Raw genomic sequence first — 13,049 nt, 5'->3', positions numbered from 1 at the left:
TTTATTTTTTTATTTTTAGATAATATCTCACTATGTAGCCCTGGCTGCCCTGAAACCTGCCATGTAGACCAGGGTGATGTGTAACTATGATGTTTCTCTTGCTTCTGCTTCCTGAGTGCAGAAAGTAGATGTATTAATCACTATACCTGGCCTGTCATGTTGAGTTCAGTCTTTAATCTTTATCTCTGTGTGTATGATTGTATGCATTTATATGCATACCTGTTCATGTGTACAGAGACCATAAGGTGTCATGTCTTCTCCCCTTTTACCCTCTATCTATTCCTTTGTGGCAGTGTCTCCGCAAACCTGGGTATCGAGTTTCCTCAGCAAGCCAGGAAGTCCCAATGAGTCTCCCATTTCTCCCCACTCAGAGCTGGATCAGAGCTGTGCATAGAATGCCTGGATTTAACATTTGTGATGAGATCCAAAATCTTGTCCTCACGATTGCAGAGCAAGCATTCTTAATTGTTGAGCCATTTCTCCAGCACCACATTAAATTCCTAAGTCCAGATAACCGTATGTCTTAGTAACAATCCAGGGTTAACGATCTTAACCCCATTTAGTTATTATGGTATAACATTTTGTTTTTCTTTAAAGCGTCCCAGCTCCTGCCGGTAATTTATATGGTCGTATACATTAGCCAGCTCTTTTGCCCTGACACCAAACCCTTTTAAAATCACAGAGACTCTAAACGCCAACTCTTTAGGTTTCACTCATGCATCTGTGCCTCACTTGTAACTGTGTCACAGGCTGTGAGTCTGAGTTAAATTTATTCCTTGTTCTAGACTTGGTGCTTGTTCCATAAATCATTTTTTTTTTAGGGTGCAAAGGCTTGAAGATCAGCCTTGACATGAGGGCTCGCTCTTACTGTCAAAAGAACCTCCAGTCTGAGGTTGGTAATTGTATTGACTCATCTTCCATTGGCAACAATGGAACAAGTCAGTGTCCCAGACCAACAGAGAATTGTGATTTTAACCAGCTCCGTGGAGGAGAGTGTTATGACATGGGAGAGTGATCAGTAAATAACACACAGTGACCACCTCACAGTCCTAACCCCACTGTCTCCTACCATCCCCCTCCCCCAGCCTTTGCAGCTGCTCTCCTTGCGGTGTTTGTCGAAACAAAGCTGCAGTTGTTAATGAAGTTTGTTGAAACAAAGCTGCAGTTGTTAATGAAGGAGTTCTGGCTGCATATGGAGTACAAACTGTCAAGGGATCCCACTGTATGTGTAGCCTGGTTTGTGTTCAGATTCTCCTATGGGGGCTGGGGTTTGATGTTTGCTATGCCTGTAAGTATGACCCCAGCCAGCTGTTGTAGAAGTCTGCACCAACAGAGACTTCACTTCACTATGTGAAATGTCATAGCCAAGTGGAGCCTGAGGTCACACCTTTTCTTCAGCACCCCAAGGCCATGTTGGGGATCTATGAAGCAAGGTAACTTTATTTTGCCTCTATTAACTGTGCAACCTACTCCCCCCACTTCTCTACCTGGGAACTTTTGTGTTTGAGAGAGAGAATGTTTGCAGCAACCTAAACCATTCTTGAAGTCACCGTTATACTAGGGATGACATTGAAATCCTGGTACTGCTGACTCTACCTCCCAGTTGTAGGATTACAGGCATGTGCCACTGTGTTTAATCCATGCAGTGCTGGGAATCCAGTGCTGGACCACCTGCGTGCTGGGCACGCATTCTGCCATCTAAGCTACTTCCCTAGCCCTGTGCCTGGGATGTTTCATTTTTGGTTTGATTAGTGTCCCTTCACCGGTTGGTCTGAAGTGTTCACTACTGATTGGCTTTTCTGCAGCAACTCAAGAAATTCCTTCATGTTACTCAGTGGTGATGCTATTCCTCGTAGAAAATTGTGTATCTTGTTTCAGTGAGATTTTGAGCCCAGTGAAACAGGAATCCCAGTGTTATAAGCAGAAATGTAATATTGTTTGACCACAACAAAGATTGATAGGAGGCATAGGGGTATCTGTTTGATCCATCAGCAGCCTGGCAGCTTGCTCCTTTCAAGAGCAATTTTCATGACAAAATGATTATTATTTCATAAGAACAATCAAAGTCATGATGAAATCATGGCTGGTGGTTGGTCGGCTTTATTCAGTGGGTAAGTGGTGTAGGTCCTACATGGTTTAGCAGGGATATGACTGTCACAAATCATTGAACACTTATGGGTATTAATTTTTTAAAATTTCTCCAGAATACCTATGAAGGTATGAAGACTATTATCTTACTGTGTCTCCAAAATGTGGCTTACTGTCTGTGACATAATAGGCGTTCAGAATACTGTAAGGGAGCAGCGCAGTTTTAAAAAAAATGCCTGGTAGAGACAAAAGCTGGGGAGAGTCCTGCGGGGTGGGGCAACACAATGAACATGTGGGAGCATCCTTTGAAGTGTGGTGTCAGAGATGACATCAGGTTCCTGATGCAGTCTCTCTGACCTGACCTTGAGATAGGAAACTGGGAGAGACTACGTTTTGCCTTTAAAGGTGTGAGCATGGCTGTAGAATACTGTGAGGCCATGGGACCTGTGGTCCACATACATTTGCCATCATTCTCGGCTGTGTCCCCTTGCCCTTGTCCCTTTGTGGCACGCCTGCAGACCTCTACTGTGGTTTCAGCATTGGGTTCAGTGTGGGATTTTCTTCTGGCCATTGAAGCTCCTTCTTCTTCCTAGGCTGGGTGCTGAAGTGCTGGTATGGAATGTTCTTTAGAACTTCCCTGAAGTTAGTGACTAACAGGAGTGGGTGGAGAAGCTCAGGATCTTCAGCAGCTTAGCCTGTAACTACCGCTCTGATAACTGGATTGAAGTTGCACAACATACTAGGTCCCCAACTTGGTCTGTCTGTGTTTTTTTTTTTCCTCCTAAGAAAAGTTCCTGCTCTTGAATAGATGTCCCAGGCTTTCTTTGGGGACACTCAAAACTGTGACATTCTAAGTTCTGAAGACCTAAGTGGTAGGTGTGTTTGTTGCTACAAAGCACACTAACCATGGCCCTTAAAAACTTAATAGAAAAATACGTGTGGTTTAATTCCTAAATTGTATGGATCTTTGAGATGACAGGGTAAATCTAAAAGACAGTTAAAAGTTCCACACTCAGAAAACCTTAGTGATAGTTGTTTCCTGGAAGATAGTCTTATGCAACCTGCAGGGCCACTCAGTCTCCTTAAACATGTGTTGTTTCTAAACTCAATTTGTATGCACAGTGTTATCTTCTTTCTCCTTTTGACCTTGGAGCTTCTGGTTTGTATCTGCATCCTCATTGTCAGGTAACACTGCAGCATCTCCCAGCCTGGCCTTCAGAGTTGGATCCTTTAGAATGAGTGGACGAGATGGTCCTTCTGCCTGGACTGCACAGTGTGCAGCCCTGAGAACCATCATTGCACTGACTGACTTTTTCCATTTCTTCTTTGCAGATATCTCTGTGAGCCTGCTAACCCTTGTGGTTACCGCCTGTGGTCTTGCCCTCTTTGGTGTCTCTCTCTTCGTGTCTTGGAAACTGTGCTGGGTTCCATGGCGAGAGCGAGGCCTGTTCTCTGGTGGCAAAGACAACAACCAAGAGCCGCTTAACTACACAGACACAGAGACCAATGAGCAGGAGAACAGCGAGGACTTCCTAGACCCACCCACACCCTGCCCTGACTCCTCCATGAAGATCAGCCACACTTCCCCCGACATTCCCCTTTCCACCCAGCCAGGTGACCAGGAGAACTGTGCCCATGCCATCCGTGTTCAGCGACAAGTCACAGAGCCAACGCCATCAGCTCGGTCAGTAATGCCCCTTCCTTTATGAATGCAAGGCAAGGACCACCCCACCTCCCTGTGTTTTGCCTGACTAGCTGAGGGTCCAGTAATCATCGAGATGTCCACTTAGTCTCAGAAACATGAAAACAATGCAACTCTGTGGCTCCTGCTTCGTTTCCATGGAATCCATAAAAGTAATGATTGACATTACTCCCATGTCGTATACTTATTATTTTTATAAACAGTTCTGACATGGGTACTGTTATTTTAATTTTTCAGTAAGGGAAATTTAGAATTAAGGAGGATGTATATTATCATGTACCCAGATCAGAATTTGGGCACTAGAATCTGAGCTGTTAGGTATTTTTCTTATGGTGTCCTCCTAAAGACATAAAATTGACTCACTGTGCTTCTGACCTATGCTAGCATTCACAATAGGCTGACTTTAGATGCCACAGTTAAGTCTTGTCCACCCCCAGGCTTTCTAACAGTTGCAGACTGCTGGGAATGGGGATCCTATTGTCTGTATGCTGTGCATTCCTCAGCAGTGGATAGCAAGAGTATACTGATTAAAACCCTGTGGACTCTGGCATGTAAAGAGCTGCTTTATTTACATTTGTTGTGGTATTGAACAAATTGTGTAACCTTCGTGTGTGTCCATTTCGCTTCTGTAATAGAAGGGTAGTAGAAATACCAACGTAGGAGTGATTTTGATACGAAAGGGTAACACACACTTCCACAGATTGCACTGGTAGCACTGTCACTTAGCCTTCCGTGTCGCTGTTTTCACAGAACTCTGCAGAGATGCTGAGGTTGAGGCATTCCTCTTCCAAATGCCAAAGTTGTGCAAAGGTAACCAGTTCTAGTGACTGCATAGGAAACCTCATTTTTAATAAGGGATTTTAGGAAAGAAGACATGGGAATCAGCCTTTTTTAAAAAAAAAAAACAAAACAGTAAAATATTTGCTCGAGTGATAGCCAGGGGAATAACATGTGCAGTTATTTTTTGAAAATATGAATATAGTTTGGAATGTTTTTTAAAAGTTCTTTCTGTTCTCTAGAAATATGAATGATAATGAAGTTTATCCTAGAGACTGTACTCACTCACATTAAGTGTGGTAGAATATGACAGTTTATAGTCTGGTTTTTCCTCCAGAAACTTATTTTAGCATTATTTCCAGTTTTGTATCAAAAACCAAAACTTAAAATAGTCCTCTTTAAAGAAGCTGCTATGTTTTCCTCTTGATTTCAGGAAAATCTCAGACTTCCTCACAAGGATTTCTCTTCAGACAGATAGAGTTGATATCACCATACAGTTCCTACAGTGGGGCAGACTTATAATAAGATCTTTTTAGTGTCCCCGAGACCTGGAGCTGGTCATGTGGGTCACTACTCATGCAATTGCTCCTGCCTGGGTTCCCTGAGACACAGAGTGATAAAAATGTTCCTAATGGATTTGATCTGTACATAGTGCCCTGTAACTAACAAGCTGTCATCAGTGATATCCCTGGAATTATCACAGTGTTTATCCTAAAAATATTTAGATAGCCTGGATAAAGAGATGTGTTTAAAAGAGGAAATTCATTGTTAGCATCACCATAGATCTATGGAAACTCAGTAGGAGAAATTAAAAAAGAAGAACAAAAGATTAATCCCTATAAAATGCATTTTATATTCAGATTATTTTAGATTTGAAGATAAGGAATTAAATTATCCTTCAAACAGTGAAAACTGGGTTCAATAACAGCTGAGCTGCCATCAGCAATCTAAACGCTTTTCAGCTACATTTGACCCAGTATTAAGAATTTGCAAATATTTTACTGTTTTTTTTTTAAAAAAAGGCTGATTTCCATGTCTTCTTTCCTAAAATCCCTTATTAAAAATGAGGTTTCATATGCAGTCACTAGAACTGGTTACCTTTGCACAACTTTGGCATTTGGAAGAGGAATGCCTCAACATTCATACCTAAATTACGACTAATCTAGTTCCTTGCGTTCTTCCTGGAAATGTGCCTTTGTCTAGCAGTGATCCTCAAATTTATTAGCAACTGTTTTTAAGAATGTGCACACCTGAGCTCCAGGAAGCACAAGGACTCTGAATCAACAGCTAGGGAGCCTGTGTGGGACCAACCTAGGCCCCCTGCAGTTTGTGACAGTCTTATAGCTTGGTCTGTTTGTGAGGCTCCTAGCAGTGAGATCAGGACCTGTCCGTGGCACTTTGCTGTCTTATGAGAACATGTTTCCCATGCTGGATTAGCTTGTCCAGCCTTTACAGAGGGGGAGGGGCTCAGTCCTACATCAACTTGATGTGTCATGCTTTGTTCAAGCCCATGGGAGGCCTGCTCCTTTCTGAATGGAGACAGAGGAGGACTGGGAGGATGGGGAGGGGGTAGATGAGAAGGAGGGGGGATGGGAGGAGAGGAGGGAGGGGAAACTTGTCAGTATATAAAATAAAGGAAAAATGTTAATAATTTTTATTTTAAAAAAGAAAGTGGTACAGAGAGAGAGAGAGATAGAGAGAGAGAGAGAGAGAGAGAGAGAGAGAGAGAGAGAGAGAGAGAGAGAGAACACAAACTTTACTTGTGGAGAACCAAGGTATTATTCTGACAGTGTCTAACTTGAGGAACCAATGAGTTTACTTATAGGAGCATGAGTGTGACCCCAAAGCAGCCAGACCAGCAGAAAATCTCACTTTAGCATGGACAGTAACTTCCCATAACTACATAGAGGGGTTATAGTTCCATTGCTTCAGTTAACCTGCCACAGGCTAAGTTCTCTAATACTTCCTAGGACCTTGAGGCCATGTGGAATTAGGTTAGAATTGCATACAGATGGCCAGAAGATGCAGAGGGAGAAGCAGGAACCTCTTAGGGTTCAAAGACCCTCTGTATCTTCTCCTATGATGGAGCCCCAGTAGTTAACAAGCTGGATTTTAGGGGTCCTTATCTACTAGACATATCTACTCTGCTGAAGATGATGTCTGTATGTGCTTAAAGGAAGTACTCTACAACACACACACACACACTTTTTACTGACAAAATGGAAAATGATTGAAATTTCCTTCCTTCATTCAAAAGATTGGTGTTTTTTACGGCTCTGAGGACCACAGGAGCTTGGAAATGCTAGGCGTTGTCTTCTCACTGAGCTGCTTATGAAACCTTCTAAACCATTTGTAACATTCTGTTAAGTACCATGTTGTAGGGATAGGGTAGGTTCTGCTAAGATGGGTCAGAATCTTCTTCTTTTCCTGTTTTTGACCCCCTTTGCCTTCTCCCATGGTTTGCAGGACAGCTCCAAGGCCCAGTACACACAGTGTTCATGGTACCCTCCATGTTGCCATGCTTGCCATAGCTTCTGCTGTAGCATTTACATAGGAAATTGCCACTTTACCTGGCCTCTTCTCCCTGGGAATGTTGGGCTCACCTCGTTGTCTAAAGATGAACTATGCTTTTATTTTCTAAGAGTGTCAGCCAGGCAGTGTTGGCATACCCCTTTAATCCCAGCACTTGGGAGGCAGAGGCAGGTGGTTCTCTATGAGTTCCAGACCAGCCTGGTCTACATTGAGATCCAGGACAGCCAAGGCCAAACTTGTTAAAATGCTGTGTCTGGTTAATTCAGTTACTGCTGCAACAACCAAAATTCTGTTAATTTTTTCCATCTGGGTGATGCCTTCCTTGAAGTATTGACCTAATAATATTTTGGGAATGTGGACATCTTACTTTTCTCAGAATTGTTAGATCAAAGCTTTCTAGGAAAGCTTGAATATATGAAACTTCCTGGATCCCCAAAGTAGAGGAAACCCAAATGCGATCTGCTCACTTTCCTTTCTTGACTAACACTTCGCCTTTATAACAGAACTGGTCACACCACAACTCCTCATCAGATCTGTGAAGGTCCTGCTTCCTCCTGCCAGGGCCACCGTGAAGCACAATGCTGGAGGTTACTGTTCACTAGGGCCCAGTAGAAAGCTCAGTGCTGTCAGCTACACATGCCTCCCCTGTTCCCTGTGGTATCTGAGCCTGTTCTTGCCTAGAGTCCCTGGCACACACTGTTCCCTCAGCCACTGGTGCTTTTCCTCTTATCCTTACCGTCCGTGCCAGTGTTAGTGTCCCAGCTTAACCATCCCTGTTCAGGAGGCTCGGGCACCCACCTGAAGGATATATTCTCTCTGCTGCCTCCCACTCCAGCTTCACATGTTTTGTTTTTGCTCCTTCATGATATTCAACTCTATTTCCAAGTTGTCATTTGTTTCTTTATCACCCATCTTTCCTCTGTGAGCACAAACCATATCTGTTTTGTTTCTTTTTCTACGTCTAGTTCCTGGTACAGCTCTAGGAATAGCAGACCTTCTTCTAAGAATGGCTGACAGAATACACAGGCCAGCAACAGCCCACATTTCTCTGACAAGGATGACAAAGGTCAGAAGTAGAGATTACGTAGGGCCTTTCGTGGTGTGAACCGGTCATTCACTTCAGGCTTCTGCTTATTAGAAGCCTTCCATGTCGACCTTTGAATTTATCTCTGAAGTAAGCAATCCATAGAGCCTTAGAAATGCCCTGCGGGGATTAAAGATGAAGATAACCCTGAGTCTTCACAGTTGGACCCCTTTATTGGCGACAACCCAGCAAAGAGTACTGAGGCTGACACTGTCATGACTCTATGTAACATTCTTATTTTCATGGCTGGAATCAAACCCAGAGTCTCACGCATGCTAGGCAAATGCTCTACCATGGCATTGTATCCCCAGCTCTAAGTGGCATGCTTCTAGTGAGTCCTGTTCTGATACTGAGAACAAAAGATTTTGCATTATTTTTATAGTTATTTCTATGGATTTTGATAAATGGATGATTTTGAGAATGGAAGTTGCCTAGACCTCACTGAATTCCCATGAAACCCCAAAACTATATTTAAATCCATATTTCCCTGCTAGTAATTATGAGAAACTGTTTTATTCATGGCAATAATGAGTTTACTGTACATAAATATGCACATTAAGCATCTGTTATGAGGAAAATTCTATAGTGGATACCAATATCTTTTCTAACAGGCAAAGAAAACTCTCTCCTCATAGGCCCCAAAGAAGGCCACAAGTCCCACAGGTTGGGATGCTCAAATTCCTAGAGGTTAATCTGGTAGGAATGCCAAATCTGTAGGGTCTGTGGAGCCTAGGCCTGCAGTGGTGAAGGCATGTCTAATCTGGGTACACTTGGGGATGGAATGAGATAGTTGATAAGAGCTATGTAAGAAAGAAAATGTATTTGAAAGTGACATCAAGGTTCAAGCTTGGGTCACTTGGGAATGGGTGGGAGGGAGAAAGCCACACTTCTAAGTATCTGCTGGTTCCAAGCAGATCCCTTCATCTTTACAATCTCATTCTTGAGAGAAGCCTGAAAACCTCAGATTGCCACACCTCCTTCCCTTGCAGTGTGTGGATGTATCCCCCTGTCTAGGGTATCTCTTGTCTGTACGGTTAAGAACAAGCAACTCTTCTCTCCATTAAACCGAGTTTCAGGGGAGACTGGGGCCTTGTCTCACTATTTCTTTACTTTGTTGCCCACAAAGGTAGTTCTGAAGTTCAGTTTGCGTCCCCTTTTCTCCCTTTGGTCCCTGAAGCTTGTGTGGAAAGTCGATCAGGTTTCATCTCTGAGATGAGGTCACCAAAATGAAGGAACCTAGAAGAATGTATCCATGGTTGCTCAGGAAATAAAAAATGGGTCCTAAGCACTGGATGCTAAGCACAGTAGGCTTAGCAAGGGGCTTGGAGAAAACTGCTGGGACCACAAAGCTGAACATCCTTCCGGGAGAGCTGGGACCATGTTGAAAATTCAGTTGTTTTCCTTTGATGTCTCCAGTATCATTGAGAATACAGCTGGGGCAAAGCCAGCTCAACTTTTCTCTCTTCCTAGTTTCCTGAGCCAGAGCTTCCTTATCCTCTCTCTGTTCCTGGACTCTAACCCGGAGTCCGTACTTATCCCCACCTGTTATACTTCAGCGCTCTTGTAGAACTGTGTCTTCACCTCCCAGGCCAGTTGTCGCCTTCAGGACCTGGACTGGACTGTTTTGTTTCTCTGCACCTTTTCATCCACTCTCTGTCTGTTCACATTCGTGTCTGTTAAATTACAGTAAAGTCCTCTCTCCTTTCTAATGAAAATGGTTGGCACTGGGGGTGATACTTCAGGGACTGATCTTAGGGCTGGAACTGGTTAGTTTACGTTAAAGGAAAGGGGAGGAAGAGAAGCCCCTTTGCCTTGAGAGTTCTTTCCCCGCTTGCCTTATGGCTTGGGCTCAGTCCAAGGCTCAAATTCCTTCAGACATGAAAATATGGTTGCTAGTATATTACAGAAAAACTGTTCTACAAACTGTTCTAAATATCTTTGAATGCAGACATCTTCGATGCTCAGCTAAGGTCTAGGATAGCCAAGGGCAATCTTCAAGTTATTTCCCTTGCCTCCTCCATGAACGAATCAGACCTGGAGAAAGCTGAGATCTGCAACCCTGGCCGCCAGCTTCTCAGAGTCAGCAAGGCTTGTTTACAAAGGAGGCTGTCTCTCAATTCCTGGACCCATCATTCTTGGAACTTACCTTTTCCCCCCGATGTTTGTGTGTGAGTGCATGCATGCGTGCGCATGTGTGTGTTTCACTGTTTAATATTATTTTATGTGTTTGAGTGTTTGCCTCCCTGTATATATGTTCACTACCCATGTCTTTGGTACCCACAGTCACCAGAAGAGGATGCTGGATCCCCTAGAACTGGAGTTACAGATAGTTGTGAGTCACAGCAGGGGATTGAGGAACTGTACTCTTCAAGTGCAGCAAGTGCTTTTAACCTTTGAGCCATCTCTTCATTCACTATGTGCATTAAGCCCTGAGTACAGCACTCCTCAGACCTACTCAGAAGACTGTATTTTAGACAAATTCCTCCTTACCACAGCCACTAAATGTTACAGTGTTGTGCAGAGACACTACAATTCTAGACTCTCTCTAGGGAACCTCTCGTTTACTGTACTGGACGTTATTCGGAACCAGGGCACCCGGTGAGGGTCGTGTGGGTTAGAACACTGTCCTCTGTCTTTCCTATTTGTTTTAGACTTGCCTCTTCTCCTGCTTCCATCTGAGTACCCCATGAGAGCTATGGGATATTGATTTTCCATTTCCTTTACCTCATCTTCTCCTCTGTGTCCCTAGGGCAGCCTTCCTGTTCTGATTTCTCAGCCCACAGAGTGCTATCAGTTATGCAGGGAAGCTGTGAGTTATACCGCTTCTCTGGATCCTTGGACCTCTCTATTCTATGTGTATGCCACTCAGATACAGAGACACATACATCCAGAGACACATACATACACAGAGACGTACACACAAACACGTATGCACACACAGAGACACACAAAGATAGGCACACATGATCTCATAGAAAGAGAGATTTATATGATGTATTTGCAATACACACACACACAGAGATTTAATCTACTACTCTACAGTGAGATTCAACTATTTTCCTACTATTAATCTGGGAGAGAAATTTTAGCAGGCATGAATTAACATGTATTTGTTGTGCAATAATATTCATATTTGTGACTGATTTTTTTAGAAGAATATTTAGAGAGTGTATGTATGTGCATGCATCCATGCTTCTATGTGTGTGTGCGTGTGTGTGTGTGTGTGTGTGTGTGTGTGTGTGTGTGTATACCATGTACATGTGTGGTACCTGAAGAGATCAGAAAAAGGTATTAGAGCCCCTGAAACTGGAGTTACAGAAGATTATTGGCTGCAACATGCTGGGAATTGAACCCAGGTACTCTGCAAGCTCTTAACCACTGAGCCACAGCTCCATCCCCTTAACTCAGATTTTTGTATGTTCAAAGCAAGCCCTTTACTGATGCAATTTGTTTTGGAATTTGGAATAAGGAGCTTCCTGCACCTTCTCAGGGAATGAGATTTTGCTTCTGCCTCTGAAGCACAAGTGTCTCCATAATGCCCTCTCCAGTCCATTCCCTTTGCCATCTGGCAATCCCTTGTGGTTAGGAAGAGCCAAACGTGTAATACTAATTTCTTCAGATTTCATGTCTAAGAGAACAGGTATGTTGAGCAGAATGTGCTTCACTGCTAAGAAGGCAATTCTGTTTATCTTAAATTTAAATTAAAATGTGCTTCATATGATAGTTCCACAGACATGGGTGCAGGCTCATGTGATGACTCTCCATCCAGAACTATAAAAGCATGAAGGTAACCTGCTATGCACCGAGTCTTCTTAGCAGAAACCCAGCAAGAGTGTAGCACAGTGGTGCTCAATCAGACTCAAGTCCTGAGTAGAAGCCCTCAGTGGCTGTCTCCGACAAGGGGGTCTCACTTGCCATGTAGTCAAGCATGATCTTGAATTTGTGAGCTTCCTAACATCTACCTCCTGCGTTAGGATAGGCATGCCCCACCGTACCCAACTTTAAGTTGTGCTGAAGATTGAACCCGGTGCTTGGCATGTGATAGGCAAGTACTCTATCCACTGAACCATATCCCAAGGCCATATACACTGTCTGTTAAGAGAGTGGTTTTATTTCATAAACAGTACCACTAACTATTATCACCTATTAGTCCCATGAACTAGTCCCTAGCCAGAATGGAATAAAGTAGCTTTTACTGCAATATGGACTTCTGAATCTAACTTGGAAAGAAGGATGAAAAGCAGATAGACATGGGACTGATACCCTCATCTCTTCTGGTTTCTGTCTAGGGCAGGATGATTGTTAGCTCTGTGCCTGTCCCTCTTGCACACAAAGGCCAGCAGGACAAGCTTAAAGCCTTTTCTTGCTCCACAGTGGCTCCACTTCTGGATAAGGGAGTGACCTGGGTACGCTAATGGACAGCCAGGTTGACCACTTAAAAGCATCTCCTGCCTTTCTGACCTCCTCTAAATCACCTTTCGCACTGTGGATGTCTCTAGGAGAAATCATAATCTGCAGCAGTGCCTTCAGACTGTACAGTCTTGTATGCTTGGGAAATTTTGTACCTGGGATATGTCTGCTCGCTGTGTGCTGCATTGAGTGACAGGTACAAGCTGGCAGTTCTGTGACAGCAATCTTGGGCTGCTATGTGGGTGATTAGTGATCAGGGCACTATGTTAGGATGCATCAGGATGCCTGCGTGACAACATCTGAGCTATAAAAAGGAGAATGGTTTAAAACATGTTTTGGGTCTATAGATCCCATTTTCACATGGTTCTTTCGGGAATTCACCAAGGCCAGCTGGCCTGAGTCTGAAAAAGCATGGGATAAAACCGGACTTGCTGAACATAGCGGACAATGAGGACT

The 13,049-nt window shown here is 43.5% G+C and overlaps 1 protein-coding gene across 2 annotated transcripts in view; it reads left to right on the top strand.

The window, feature by feature from the left end:
• Positions 1–13,049, top strand: part of Syt9 (synaptotagmin 9) — a 167,880-nt gene that overhangs the window by 47,364 nt on the left and 107,467 nt on the right. For both annotated transcript variants that reach the window (XM_005351099.3, XM_026781569.1), the window contains exon 2: positions 3,421–3,772. In XM_005351099.3, coding sequence (XP_005351156.1) covers positions 3,421–3,772 — 352 coding nt within the window. The remainder of the gene's footprint in view (positions 1–3,420; positions 3,773–13,049) is intronic.

The sequence above is a fragment of the Microtus ochrogaster genome, chromosome 8 (assembly GCF_000317375.1).
Source record: "Microtus ochrogaster isolate Prairie Vole_2 chromosome 8, MicOch1.0, whole genome shotgun sequence".
Lineage (NCBI taxonomy): Eukaryota > Metazoa > Chordata > Mammalia > Rodentia > Cricetidae > Microtus > Microtus ochrogaster.
The sequence above is the reverse complement of the archived record's forward strand: the minus strand, read 5'-3'. Positions and strand labels throughout refer to the sequence as shown.